The sequence below is a fragment of the Rhincodon typus genome, chromosome 1 (genome assembly GCF_021869965.1).
Source record: "Rhincodon typus isolate 14 chromosome 1, sRhiTyp1.1, whole genome shotgun sequence".
In the NCBI taxonomy this organism is placed as follows: domain Eukaryota; kingdom Metazoa; phylum Chordata; class Chondrichthyes; order Orectolobiformes; family Rhincodontidae; genus Rhincodon; species Rhincodon typus.
In genome coordinates, this window is record NC_063332.1 from 127,076,707 (window position 1) to 127,091,147 (window position 14,441).

General features: G+C 40.9%; 1 protein-coding gene across 1 annotated transcript in view; it reads right to left on the reverse strand.

Annotated features, from left to right (window-relative positions):
- lratb.1 (lecithin retinol acyltransferase b, tandem duplicate 1) overlaps positions 1-14,441 on the reverse strand; it is a 143,515-nt gene that overhangs the window by 120,448 nt on the left and 8,626 nt on the right. The window contains exons 2-4 of the mRNA XM_048595805.1: positions 9,892-9,992; positions 7,749-7,818; positions 2,677-2,807 (exon numbers count right to left, since the gene is read on the reverse strand). Of these exons, the coding sequence (XP_048451762.1) occupies positions 2,677-2,807; positions 7,749-7,818; positions 9,892-9,992 (302 nt within the window). The remainder of the gene's footprint in view (positions 1-2,676; positions 2,808-7,748; positions 7,819-9,891; positions 9,993-14,441) is intronic.

Below are 14,441 nucleotides of genomic sequence, written 5' to 3' on the forward strand. Positions count from 1 at the left end.
ACATCAGCTTGCTCATCTACATTGCCCAGGACCTTACTGTCACTGGTTACTAAGCAATTACCATATCTGGTCCTCAATGATTTCGCAGGAACAATGGTGTCAAGTAACCCTTTAAAAAGAAACTTCAAAGGAATCAAAGAAGTGCCTGATTAACTGTGAAAATGTTGCATTTACAGTGATAGGCTGTCAACCGATAATATCAGACACAAACTAGAGTGTTCATCTGTTAGAAATAAGCCTGTGGAGTTGTGCTGTTGTGTGTTTCTTTCTTAGCCACAAGAACAAACCTCATTTAACAATTAATAACATTGCCAGAAAGCAGAACAGAAAGACAGTGTTCCTAGTATAGCAGCAGTGGTTGCTGAATTACTGAAATACTTTCAAATGCTCTTCGTTAAGACTGATTTTCTGCAGTTAAATGATGCAAAAAGACAATCACCTTCTTTTGCTTTCAAGTCCTGAAAATAAGGTGAAAATCACAGTATACAATTGTGGTTACAAGGAGGAATAAGGGCACTTAGAACCACACAAGTTCTGAAGAGGAGCTATATTGAACTGAAGCATTAAGTCTGTTTATCACTCTCCAGAGAGGCTGCCAGATCTGCTGAGTTTTCGGCATCCCTCAGTTTCTGAGAATGTTTTAAAACTGCACCAATTTTCTGTTTTGCTAGAAACACAGCAAGTGTAATAGTGTTTGTCTGAACATACTAATCGATCAGTGTTTTAAAATGTAAAAGCAAGGAATGTATTAAAATGTAATCATGAAACATTTATCCCAAGGGCAAAGAAAGTTCATAATGTTGCAGATATGAAGAAATGTTACGTTCAAACAAGGTGAACTTGGTAAACTCATTCCATAAAGTTTTTAAGATTTGTAACTCGGGTTGTAGATGAGGTTGTAGACTTGCTCACCAAGCATGTCTGTTTGGTTGCAGAATTTTCATCACCCTGCTAAGATGCTTCACCAGAGGCGCACTGACGATGTTACCTAGCAGGGTGACGAAACATCTGCAACCAAACACAGCGGCTCGGCGAGCAGGACTACAACCTCAAACTCATTCCAAATTTATTTCAAACAATACTATTTATGATAGTGTAAAGTTTGAAATCTTATGTAATTTCAAATAACATGGTTAAAAATATACGACCAATGACCACGCAACAGTCAGGCTGCAAAATTCGGCTCCATGCAATCCATTGTTTTGGTTCTTTAGTTACATATTACAAATGTTAGAGGCCCCAATGACTTTATTGTGGGTGTTAACATGTGGTGGCTGCATGCACTCTAAACATACAAAGTATGCAAGTTGTGATGTTCATCAATGTGCAGCACTGATTTGTTGCTTGTACAGACATTTACAACCTAACTAAGGTTATTTCTTAAACACAACCAGTTAAACATGTGTTCAACAGCAGAAAGGACACCTTCCAGTACTAAAGGATATCAACCATTTTCTGATTAGTTGCTGACTAATTTCTACTAGTTCTGCCTGAGTTTGTAGAAATGTTGGGAGCTTTACACTGCTTTTTAAATTGGTGAAGTCAATATGGAGTGAGTGATAGCGCACATGGAAAAATTCTTGTTTTGATTTTAAGGGTTTTGGAAAGCCACTTGCTCCTGTCATTCAATAAGATCATGGCTGATCCACATACTCATTTAACCTCAATATCCTTTGATTTACTGCCTAACAAAGGGTGGCACAGTCAGATCATCTGCTTCCAGTTATGGTTACTATCCTCCTTGGCCTGAAGCAATAACAGAGATATTGAGAACAGGCTAAGTTACTTTCAAAGGGAAGAGAAAGAAATGGTTGGGCAGTGGTCTCAGTAACAGATCGCATCCACCTAGGGTGTTGGGAGAACATTCCTCTTACCCCAGTCCAAGCAAAGAACAGTGTGTGCATCATTTTCATTCTATGAATGATGTATTCTCTGACATCTGTCCCTGCTTACAGACAGATTTTCAGCTTCAGAGAAGCCAGAGCTAGTACTGACTGCTGTTGCAAAGGTGACTGTAGCCATGAATTTCATCGTTCAATGCTGCAGCAGGAAACATCTCTAACATCTCTTGGTTTGGCATTCACTGCTATATTAGGGAGGTGACTAGCACTACAGCTATTGGTTCCCCTTTATATGCCTCATGAACCCGATCCTCAAAAATTCTTCTAAAACACAACTATTCTCTTCTGAGGAAAGTTGGACTGACTGAGCTATTTCCACTGGAATTTCGAAGAGTGAGATGGGGAACTTAATATGTAAGATCCTTAATATGGTAATATGGCGATCATAGAAATGATGTTTCCTCTTGTCGGTGAATGTAGAACCAGGAAGCGGTGCTTTAAAATTTTGGTTCGCCCTTTTAGGACAGAGATGAAGAGAATTCTTTTTTTCTCCGAGGGAATTCTCTGCTTCAGAAGCCTGTGGAGGTTTGGTCATTGAATATTTTTAAGGTAGAGGTAAATAGATTCTTGTTAGGCCACGGGAATAAAAGTTATTGGAGGTAAATGGGAATGTGGAATTCCAAAAACAAATCAACCATGGTCTTATTGAATGGCACAGCAGGCCTAAGGGGCCAAATGGCCTATTCTTGCGCCTCAGTAAAATGTTTGTAATTGTACGGAAGAAACGATTTTGACATTTTCGATCTTTGTTGATATCCTATTATTTTCTACATACCATCAACATTAAATCATCTCCTGTCACGACTCCAATCTTCAAGTCCAGATCTGCTTTCTTCACGACCTGCTGCAGAGCCGCAGCACAAGCGTGAGGATTCACACCTCCAGCATTGCAGACTACACGGATACCTGAAGCAAAAGCTAAGTACCTTTAGGGAACTTGTTTTTTCACTATGTTTAAAATTAAAATATAAGTTTTTACTGATTATTGTTTTGATTTACTTCCTCTTCCAAATTGTGTACGCCTTTTTTTGTTTCACAATTGCCTCTGAGTCTTTGACATTTTGGAACTTTTGCAGTTGTGAAACAAGATAGTAAGAGTCAGCCAAGTATCTTACCGTGGAGTCATCATGGTTGAGCCTGATTTGGTTCTTGTTCAATATGTACATGCTTTGCAGCAACAGTCACAGAATAGTGATCAGCAAAGAAAGAACGAATAACCTTGCAATTTTATAGTGCTTTAGAATATACTCATCACCAAAAAGTGCCGTATTGCAAACTGTTTTAAGAGCAGTTACTTCTATTTTGGAGGTAAATGCAGCTGCCAATCTGTACTCTGCAAAATTCCACAATCAAAAAATTAATCTGCTTTTGGTTGAGTTACTCGAAGGAAAAATACTGTGTAGAGCAGTAGGAAAATTTCCTGCATTCTTTGAATAATACCACATGGTATTTTACACCTATTATAAGCAGGCAGCTTCTCCAGCAATCATAGCAGGGTCAGTAGAGATTGTGCAGTATACAAATCCATAAAGAGGCATGAACTTAAAATCTTCCGAACTGAAACTGACAGAGATACCAACTGATGCAAACTGGGGAGGAAACATTGATTTTTGTTTTTCCTGCAAAGCGCAGAGCGATTGCCAATTTGAATTGCTTGAACTGTGCCAGTTGACATCAGTCAGCTTAGTGTCGGCCTGTGACAAAATGCTGCTAAGCTTCAAATGAGGCAGTACATTTTCCAGTTATGCTAGTTAAGGAACTGGTAATTTTCTGTTTTTCGGAGGAGGATAATAAATCTAAAATTATCATTAACTTGTTGAATTTGATTGAAATTCACCTCATTATGGATGCACCTTGTAAGTGTCACTTAAGTAAAAAAAAAATTTGGTACATACTGTAAACGTAAAGTTGTCAAAGCCCCAGGGCACCGTAGGATGGCTCTCTCCTTAGAGAGAGAGAGAGAGAGAGAGAGAGAGACAAACAAGTGGTCATTGAACCTGAGGGTTATCAAGCCTCAGGTAAGAGACAAAGTCAAGAAAGTGGAACCTTCACGGCAACTTTGGCCAGTACAGAAAATGAACACATGCTGTTGGTGTCACTCTGCAACACAAACCAGCCATCCAGCCAACTGAGCTAACAAACCACCTATACCATAAACATGTTATTTGTTACTGTAAGAAACTTGTCCTGTGTTTCATATTTGCTTGACTTTGTTCATGCAGGAACATAATAATGTGCATAAATAGTGTAAGATGGCCCAAAATGAGCAGAAAAGTCACGAGTTGGAGCACACAATAGTCTTCAGTGATTTGAGGTTGTGGGGTGGGGGGGAGGTCCATGATTATTTCTGCTCAAGAATATATCTGGGACCATAATTTATGTTATAATCTAATATGATCCACAGGAATGCCCAAGACCTAACAGAATGACAGAACAGCTGATAGATACATTAATTCAGTTTAATTTTGTCAGCATTGGTTGCATAAATATAGCCAGCTAGTAATGCAGTAGTGGGGGGTGAATTTTATGGAGTGTTGTTAACTGAAAAAAAGTTGTCATGAAAAGTATGGATTCGGAATTTCCTTAAACACACTTACCTTTAGGGCATAACAGTTCAAAAGTCTCACAATAAAAGACTGATTCAAAATTTGCCGGCTATCTGTGAATAGGTTAGGACCATTAGGAAATATTTATTTGTTCATTGTTAAAGTTTTTTAAATGAGGAATATCAAGTCTAATGCAAGTCAAATGCAATCAAACAGTCCAATTTTAGGCTCTGGTATACTGTTTAATTTCCTTCTATTTTGTCTCAAAATACTGCTTCAGCTTCAGAGGAGCAGTTCATACTGCTCCAGCATGAACTTTTCTCTTCTCTCATACCAGTCATCATAATAACCCTTCCACATGATATTGCCAATTCAGTGCTAATCTGTGCTGAAGTCTGGGTGGTGTGAGAGAGAACTAGGGGAAACAAATTTGTAGGTTTTGCAATTTTCTTGAAAAAAAACATAGAAGACGACTCGTAGAATACAAATATGTTTACTGCCCCATTCCTCTGCTGCCATTTTTGTAAATCAGACCAGAAGGATTTGCTCCTTCTCCCAGCTTACAAGCAGAAACTGAAGCATGAGGATCTGGTACAGAAAACTGTACATTGCTGGTCTGAGGTAACAGATGAGCTCCTAGTGACTGCTTGGAGTCAGTGGACTGGTCCATATTCAAGAACTCAGTGGCAACTTAAATGAGTATGCCACTACCTTCACAGACTTCATCAGTAAGTGTGTAGAGGACTGCGTGCCGAAGAAGTTAATCCAAGTGTTCCCAAACCAGAAACCATGGATGAACCAGGAGACTCACTCCCGAATGATGTCTAGGTCTGAAGTTTTCAAGTTGGTTGACCCTGGGCCTATACAGGAAATCTAGATACAATCTTCCCAAAGTCATCAGGGACGCTAAGAGACAATACCAGACTAAACTAGACTCCTAGGCTAACCACATGAACAAATCGACTGTGGCAAGGCTGACATGATATAACAGGCTACGAAGTGAAGTCAAGTAGAATTGCTGATAACAATGTATCCCTCAATGATGAGCTCAATATATTCTATGCTCGTTTTGAACAAAAGGTCAGTGAAGTGATGCCACCTGCCGCCCACAGCCTCGGGTGCTCCTTTACCCACAGTCACTGCAGCAGACGTCAGATTGATCTTCTTGAGAGTGAACCCACGCAAAACAACTGGCCAAAATGGAGACCCCGGCCATACACTCAGATCCTGCACAGACCAGCTGGTGGAAATATTTGCAGATATCTTTAACCTCTTCTTACTCTGATGTGAGGTTCCCATCTGCTTCAAGAAGACTACTTGGAGATGGTAAAGACTGCAGATGCTGGAAGTTAGAGTCAATAAATGTGAAGCTGGAAAAGCACAGCAGGTCAGACAGCATCTGAGGAGCAGAAAGGTCAACGTTGACTTCCCTGCTCCTTGGATGCTGTCTGACCTGCTGTGCTTTTCCAGCTGTACATTTATTGACTTAAGAAGACCACTATCCTCCCAATGTCAAAGGAAAACTAGGCAACGTGTCTTAATAACTATCGTCCGGTGATTCTGACATCCATCATTATGGTTAGTAATGGCACACATCAAATCCAGCCTCCCAAATTGCCTTGATCCTCTACAATTCACCTACAGTCACAAAAGGTCTACGGCAGACGCCATATCCCTGCCTTATTCCTGGAAATATGGGTAACAAGAATACCTATGTGAGACTCCCATTTACTGATGTTAGCCCCGCCTTCAACACCATGATTTCAATAAAACTCATCCCCAGACTCTGAGACCTAGCACTCTGCTCCCCACTCTCCAACTGGATTCTTGGCTTCCTGGCCAGCAGACCACAGTCAGTAAAGATAGGCAACAGCACCACCTTCACAATAATCCTCAACACCGGTGCCCCACAAGGCTGTGTACTCAGCCCATTACTATATGCCTTGTACACTCATGACTATGCGGCCAAATTCAGCTCTAACCCCATTTACAAATTTGCTGATGACACCACTGTAGTGGGTTAAATCTCAAACAATAATGAGACAGAGTACAGGAAAGAGACAGATCGCTTAGTGGCATGGTGTAAAGACAACAATCTCTACCTCAATATCATCAAAATGAAGGAGCTGGTTATCGACTTCAAGAGGCAGAATGGAGGATGTGCCCTGTCTGTATCAATGGTGCTGAGGTGGAAATTTTTGAGGGCTTTAAATTCCTAGGTGCTAATATCACCAATGATCTATCTTGGTCGATCCACATCGATGTCATAGCCAAGAAAGCACACCAACACACTCACTTCCTGAATGGTCTAAGGAAATTCAGCGTGTTCACAATGACTCTTACCAATTTTTATAGTCGCACCATAGAAAGCATCCTATCTGGATGCATCACAGCTTGGTATGGCAACTGCTCTGCCCAAGACCACAAGAAATTACAGAGTGGTGAACACAGCCCAATCCATCACGAAAACCAGCCCTACTTCCATTGATTCCGTCTATACCTCCCACTGCTTCGGGAAAGCAGCCAGCATAGGCAAAGACCCCTCCCACCCTGGTTATACACTCTTCCACCCTCTTCCAGCAGGCAGAAAATACAAAAGCTTGAAAACACGTACTAACAGATTCAAGAACAGCTTCTTCCCCACCGTCATCAGACTTAAGAACAGACCTCTTATATGGGCAGCATGGTGGCTCAGTGGTTAGCACTGCTGTCTCACAGCGCCAGGAACGTGGGTTCAATTCCATCCTTGGGCGACTGTCAGTGTGGAGTTTGCACATTTCCCCCGTGTCTGCATGGGTTTCCTCTGGGTTCTCCTGTTTCCTTCCAAAGTCCAAAGATAAGCAGGCTAGGTGGATTGGCCTTGCTAAATTGCCCCATAGTGTTCACGAATGTTTAGATTAGGTGGGTTATAGGGGGATGGGTCTGGGTGGAATGCTCTGAGGGTCGGTGTGGACTTGTTGGTTTGAAGAGCCTGTTTCCACAATGTAGGGATTCTATGATCTATGATATTAGAGTTGATCTCTATGTGTGCCTTCTCTGTAGCTGTAACACTATATTCTGTATTCTGTTCTATTACCCTGATATACTTACGTAAGGGATGATTTGTCTAGATAGCACACAAAACAATACTTCTCATTGCACTTTGGTACATGTGACAATAATAAATCAGATTAAACAGAGAATATATTTAACTTTGTAGTTTTTCACCTTAGGTTTTAAACTACAACAATGAGTTTTTAAAAATTACTTTTAACTAACTTATAAAAGCAGTAAGAAAACAAACCATGACTGTCAAAATTACCTCTTTTATGAATATCCTTAATAAATGGGACCATAGCAACCTCCACAAAATCTGGCACGTATCCATGATTCTGAAAAAAAAGACAGGTTTTACTGTTTCTGTACACATGGGAATGCATCATAAATCAAAATGCAAAGACATTAAAATGAATACGAAGTACAGAACATTGATACAGTACACTGTGGTACACGAAAGAACAGAAATGTGTTCAATTAAAAATCATCAACCTGAAATGCTAACTGATTCTTTCTCTAAACATGCTACCAGACAGGTTGGGTACTTACAACATTTTTTGTTTTTACTTCAGAAATGCAGCTTGGGTTTCTCACCTGTGATCAGTTGCACAGTGAAGGTGAGGTGCCCACCCCGTTCCCATTGTGGGAGAATGAGAATGAAAGGAGAATTGCTGCAGATATGTACTTCTGGAAAAATATCAGAAAAATATGGAAACGAGTCACCTACCATTAGCCAAGGGAGATGTATAATCAACAAAATCAGGGATGTAATTTGGACCTTGAGTGAAAGATTTGAATTCTTAATTTGCCAATTTGATCCTTAAAAGTGAAGAGAGAAGTGCCCTTGGCTAAGGGGCCCAAGGAACTAAACTTTTAGAGGACAAATGGTTCAGACAGCGTATCTCTCATATGGAGACAATTTACTGTGTAGCCTGTTAAGATGACAGGAGAGCAGGACAAGTCTACTATCTGCATCTGCAACACATTGCAGAAAACTTTGCTGAAATGTGCATAAAACCATAAGATGGAGGAGCAGAATTATGCATTTGGCTAATCGAGTCTGCTTCGCCATTTGATCATAGCTGATACATTTCTCAATATTCTTCTGTCTTCCTCCCATAACCCTTGATCTCCTTACTAATCAAGAATCTATCTCTGTCTTAAATACACTAAATGTTGTGGTCACCACAGCCCTCTGCAACAATGAGTTCCACAGGTTAACCTGTTAACTTAACAGGTGGCTGAAAGAACTCTCATCTCAGTTCTAAAGGGTCATCCCTTCACTCTGAGTCTGTGCCCTCAGGTCCTAACCTCTCCTACTAGTGGAAATATCTACTGCACATCCACTCTATTGAGGTCCTTCAGTATTCTATAAGTTTCAGTCAGATCCCTCCTCATCATTCTCTTGAGTGCAGACCCAGACTCCTCAGCCATTTCTCACATGACGAACTCTTCATCCCCGTGATCATTCTTATAAACCTCCCCTGGACTTCTTACAATGCCAACACATCTTTCTTAGATACAGAGCATAAAACTGCTCACAATATTCCAAATGTGGTCTACCCAGAGCCTTATACAACATCAGCAATACATTTCTGTGCTTGTAATCTAGCCCTCCTGAAATCAACGCTAACATTGTAATTGCCTCCCTAAGCACCAACCAAGCCTGCATATTAACCTTAGGAGAATCCCAAGTTCCTTTGTGCTTCAGATTTCCAAAATTTTTCCCTGTTTAGTAAATAGTCTATGCCTCTATTTTTCCTCCCGAAATGCACAACCTCACTCTTTCCCATATTGCATTCAATCTGCCACTTCTTTACCCACTCTCCTATCCTGCCCAAGTCCTTCTGCAGCCTCCTCACTTTGTCAACACAACCTGTCCCTCCACCTATCTTTGGGTCATCCCAGAACAAGCTTGAGACAGTAACAGTGCCAGGAAATTCATTCAGCAGCAAGGGTAGGGATGGCTTCTAAAGTGGCTTTGCTATTGTTACTTCACTAGACACTTTGTGCTGGATATTTCCACAGGGCTTCCAGGACCTGACTGGGAATATCTGGTCTGTAATTATATTGGCAGTAACACTTTTGAGCATGTGCCTTGCACAGATGAACTAGGCGGGATTAATCACTGCTCCAAGCTGAGAACCTCTGTGCAAGGTGAAGAAAACATAAAACCCATGCCACCGTAAAAGAACCGACACCTGTCATGAAACACTGAGCAATAAATAAACTTCTTTGACACTATTTGTGAAGCATGTCCTAGAATTAATTCACCTGCTTCCCTAATGAAGCTCTGGTACAGATTGTACACTAAAGTCCCCTCAAACACCCCCAAATAATATTTGGATACATGATGTACAATGACCTGGCTACATCCCAATTATTTAACAAGAGAAACACATTCTTACAGAAGATTTGGCTTTAGCAGCAGCGAGCAATGACATGGTGATTTCAGACAGGTAATCAAACACCAGAAAATCCAGGTTTCCACCAAACACCAGCTGTGGAACTGAAAAAAGACAGATGAAAATTCTCTTTGAATATAGACTTACAAGTCCCTCATTAACCGCCTCCTCTCACTATATGGCATATTATTGTGCTCACTGGATACTGGAGTTTTGAAAAAAAAATTTTCCATGTATTTCAGATTAGACTACAAATGAAAACGCTCCTTGCCAGAAAAAAAATACTTTAATGGGAGACTAATATATCTGTAATTCTTTATTTCTCTGGTCTCTATTTTCTGTCTGGTTTCTATTTATCTGATCTCATCTGTTGTGCCCCCACTCCCTTCTCTCCCAGTGTTATCAGCCATCATTTACACCAAAGCTGGGTTTTATGACTCATTTTCTTTCATGAACCTTCAAATAAATATCCTTGGATGACAAGTTAAATATGCTGTGGAATTTAATGGTTATGTTTATTTGTGATTTGAACTGTCACATTTCCTCAAAGTGGACAAAAACACAAAACTACCAACAGTCTCATATGGAATAACATTTCAGCCCAGGGTCATTGGAACTATAACATGAAATATAGCTTTGGCTGTGCTATTTACAAAAAGTTGCAATTTTAATGGAGACAGAAAGTGGTGGAACTTCATTCTAAAGTCTTAAAACTTCTACCTTAAAGACTCTCTGCTTCTAAATGGAAGCATAATAGTGCTGTCCTTAATAAGCAAATGGTCCAGCAAGATGTACTGAGGAAGAGATACCCAGTGAATTGCAAATGCCTAAGGGTTACTTGACGGTTTATACCACTCTACCATTAGCTACTTGAGACAGCAGTTTATGCTGAACCTCCCCATGAGTTGCTCTGTTTTCACATCAAACCCACAAAAGTTAGGGCTGCTACCTAACATTGAGTGTCATTACCTTTTTAAGAGTCAAAAATTAAATGATTTTCGGAAAATGAAGAGAACGACATCACTTGAAGGAAGCACAGGCCTTGAATATGCTGAAGAGAGACATCTCATGGCTGTGCAATTTTACTTCTGTGCTCATCAGCTCAAATATTTTGATGTGTAGATTACTGGTAGTGTGGGCTATTAACAGTGTTGGAAGGGTGACTCATCAACCACTCCAGGACTGAAAAGGAACAATTTAAACCAGGGAGACTCATTCCTATGAATAGTAAATTGTTGCCAGGGACTTTTACAGTTTAAGTGATTTTTCTACATTTCCTTTCAGCTTCTTTTTTCTTTGGCATAATCTGATTTTTTTTCTTCCTCACCTTACTATTTTTTCTATTCCTGATTTGATTCTAATTTAGCATTATTCTGTCATCCCTCAATTTCTGTCTCAACTACTCAAATCTCAATGAAAGAAACAGTGTATTAGTCAGTCATTCACTGATGTTCTACAAGCCCAGTCACCCTTCCAACACTGTTAATAGCCCACACTACCAGTAATCTACACATCAAAATATTTGAGCTGATGAGCAAAGAAGTAAAATTACACAGCCATGAGATGTCTCTCTTCAGCATATTCAAGGCCTGTGCTTCCTTCAAGTGATGTCGTTCTCTTCATTTTCTGAAAATCATTTAATTTTTGACTCTTAAAAGTAGACTTAAGGAAAACTTAAAATAGATCCTTATAGACATATTGAAACACTTGCAAAACAATCATGGTCTTCATCATTTTAAAACATCATGAATTATTATTTCAATTTATATTTGGTGTTATGTATTTTTAAAATGATAGTGTATCTCATGTAGTTAGTACAACATGTAGTTGGTACAACACACATCAAATAGAATTTGAGACAATGAAGACAGAACTTCTGCTAGTCTTCAGGCATTTCAACACAAATTAACTAAGACGCATAAGGGAAAATGAATGGAACTGTAATTTCACAATACATTGAAGGAAGTGAATGATCTTTTATTGACGACTGAACACAACAATCTACTGGGGAGTGAAATTAGTTTGCGTCAATGCCTGAGAACAGTGGCTCATATATCTCAATGGTAGAAAATTTCACTTTCTGCATCAATCATCAAGTACCAACTACACTATTAGCCATATTACAATTTGGTCTCGGACGTCCACATATCTATCGATGGTCTTCAAAATGGTCAAACCATCTTCATTGGTACAATTTTGAGGTTGAGTATTTTGCAACTCAGTAGCCGACATGCTTACTGAGACTTCTTTTGCAGACAACTTTATAGAACAAATTGTAACATTGAAAACTATGTGATTGTTGCAATTTCAAACAGCCACAAACCTTGTTACACGAGAAGAGTTCAAGGTTGACAGACCAGTGCAATACTGAAAATAATCACCTAAAAACTGATAAACATGAGAAATAAGGGAAAAATGGTCCTGTGCTTTTGAGTATTCAATGAACTCGCATTGTTTTATGACAATTCTATCATATGCAAAACTTCAGTCGTTATCTCAAAAGCCTTACAGCAATCATTTTATCCACATAGGACATCCAGGTGTAAAGATGAAACAAAGATCCTATGAAGCAGACAGATGGTTAGGATCATGTCACAGTGTAGAAAAAAATCATGAGAAACTGTGTAACTTGTATAGTCTGTAAAATCAGTTGACTGCACCCTCCAACTATGCAAACAGCCCCATGATCAACTATTCCAAATTGATATTTTTGAAGAAATATAGGCAATCCATAACAAACAACATTTACTTGTTGCTCATAAGCCACACAGAAAATGACTAGAAATTGCTACAACAAATTCCATAACTATTACATTGGACATTGACATTTTAGACAAATTATTTACAAAATGGGGCTTGCCAGAGATTATTACTACTGTATGGACAATGGACTTCAGTTTGTTTCCAGTCATCATGGAGTTCCTATCAAATTGTAGCAAGTTACAGAATTTGTCCCCAGCTGACATCATAAGGTAACCCACAATCAAATGGTGTCATCGAACAGTTGAATAGAGCGCTCAAGGACAATCTGCTAGCTAGAAATTCCACCTCAGATTATTGTGAAAATGGAGCTGTGGCAGAAGCACAATAATGCATGAGTACAATATGGTCCTATTTTCTGCTCATATTTGTTATGTTCTTAGGATAGTCAAATCAGCAGTTAAAGCTTATTACCAATTTTATCCCAGCCTTGTGCCTGTGATGTAACACACTCCAAAATGATTCATTTGATTTTGTTTTTGAGGAGGGTGTGGTGTTCAGAAAAACTAAGTGATTTGAACTGGGCATGCTAAAAGGTCAGAGATAGTAGGAACTGCAGATGCTGGAGAATCTGAGACAATAAGGTGTACAGCTGGATGAACACAGCAGGCCAAGCAGCATCATAGGAGCAGGAAGGCTGACGTTTCGGGTCTAGACCCTTCATCAGAAATGGGGGAGGGGAAGGGGATTCTGAAATAAATAGGGAGAGAGGGGCAGGCGGATAGAAGATGGATAGAGGAGAAGATAGGTGGAGAGGAAACAAACAGGTCAAAGAGGCGGGGATGGAGCCAGTAAAGGTGAGTGTAGGTGGGGAGGTAGGGAGGGGATAGGTCAGTCCAGGGAGGACGGACAGGTCAAGGGGGTGGGATGAGGTTAGTAGGTAGGAGATGGGGGTGTGGCTTGAGGTGGGACGAGGGGATAGGTGGGAGGAAGAACAGGTTAGGGAGGCGGGGACGAGCTGGGCTGGTTTTGGGATGCGGTAGGGGGAGGGGAGATTTTGAAGCTTGTGAAATCCACATTGATACCATTGGGCTGCAGCGTTCCCAAGCGGAATATGAGTTGCTGTTCCTGCAACCTTCGGGTGGCATCATTGTGGCACTGCAGGAGGCCCAGGATGGACATGTCGTCTGAGGAATGGGAGGGGGAGTTGAAATGGTTCGCGACTGGGAGGTGCAGTTGTTTATTGCGAACCGAGGGTAGGTGTTCTGCAAAGCGGTCCCCGAGCCTCTGCTTGGTTTCCCCGATGTAGCGGAGGCCACAACGGGTACAGCGGATGCCGTATACCACATTGGCAGATGTGCAGGTGAACATCTGCTTGATGTGGAAAGTCTTCTTGGGGCCTGGGATGGGGGTGAGGGAGGAGGTGTGGGGGCAGGTGTAGCACTTCCTGCGGTTGCAGGGAAAAGTGCCGGGTGTGGTGGGGCTGAACGGGAGTGTGGAGCGGACAAGGGAGTCACGGAGAGAATGGTCCCTTCCGAAAGCAGATAAGGGTGGGGAGGGAAAAATGTCTTTGGTGGTGGGGTCGGATTGCAGATGGCGGAAGTGTCGGAGGATGATGCGTTGGATCTGGAGGTTGGTGAGGTGGTACGTGAGGACGAGGGGGATTCTTTTTTGGTTGTTATTGCGGGGACGGGGTGTGAGGGATGAGTTGCGGGAAATGCGGGAGACACGGTGGAGGGTGTTCTCGACCACTGACGGGGGGAAGTTGCAGTCCTTGAAAAACGAGGACATCTGAGATGTACAGGTGTGGAATGCCTCATCCTGGGAGCAGATGCGGCGGAGGTGAAGGAATT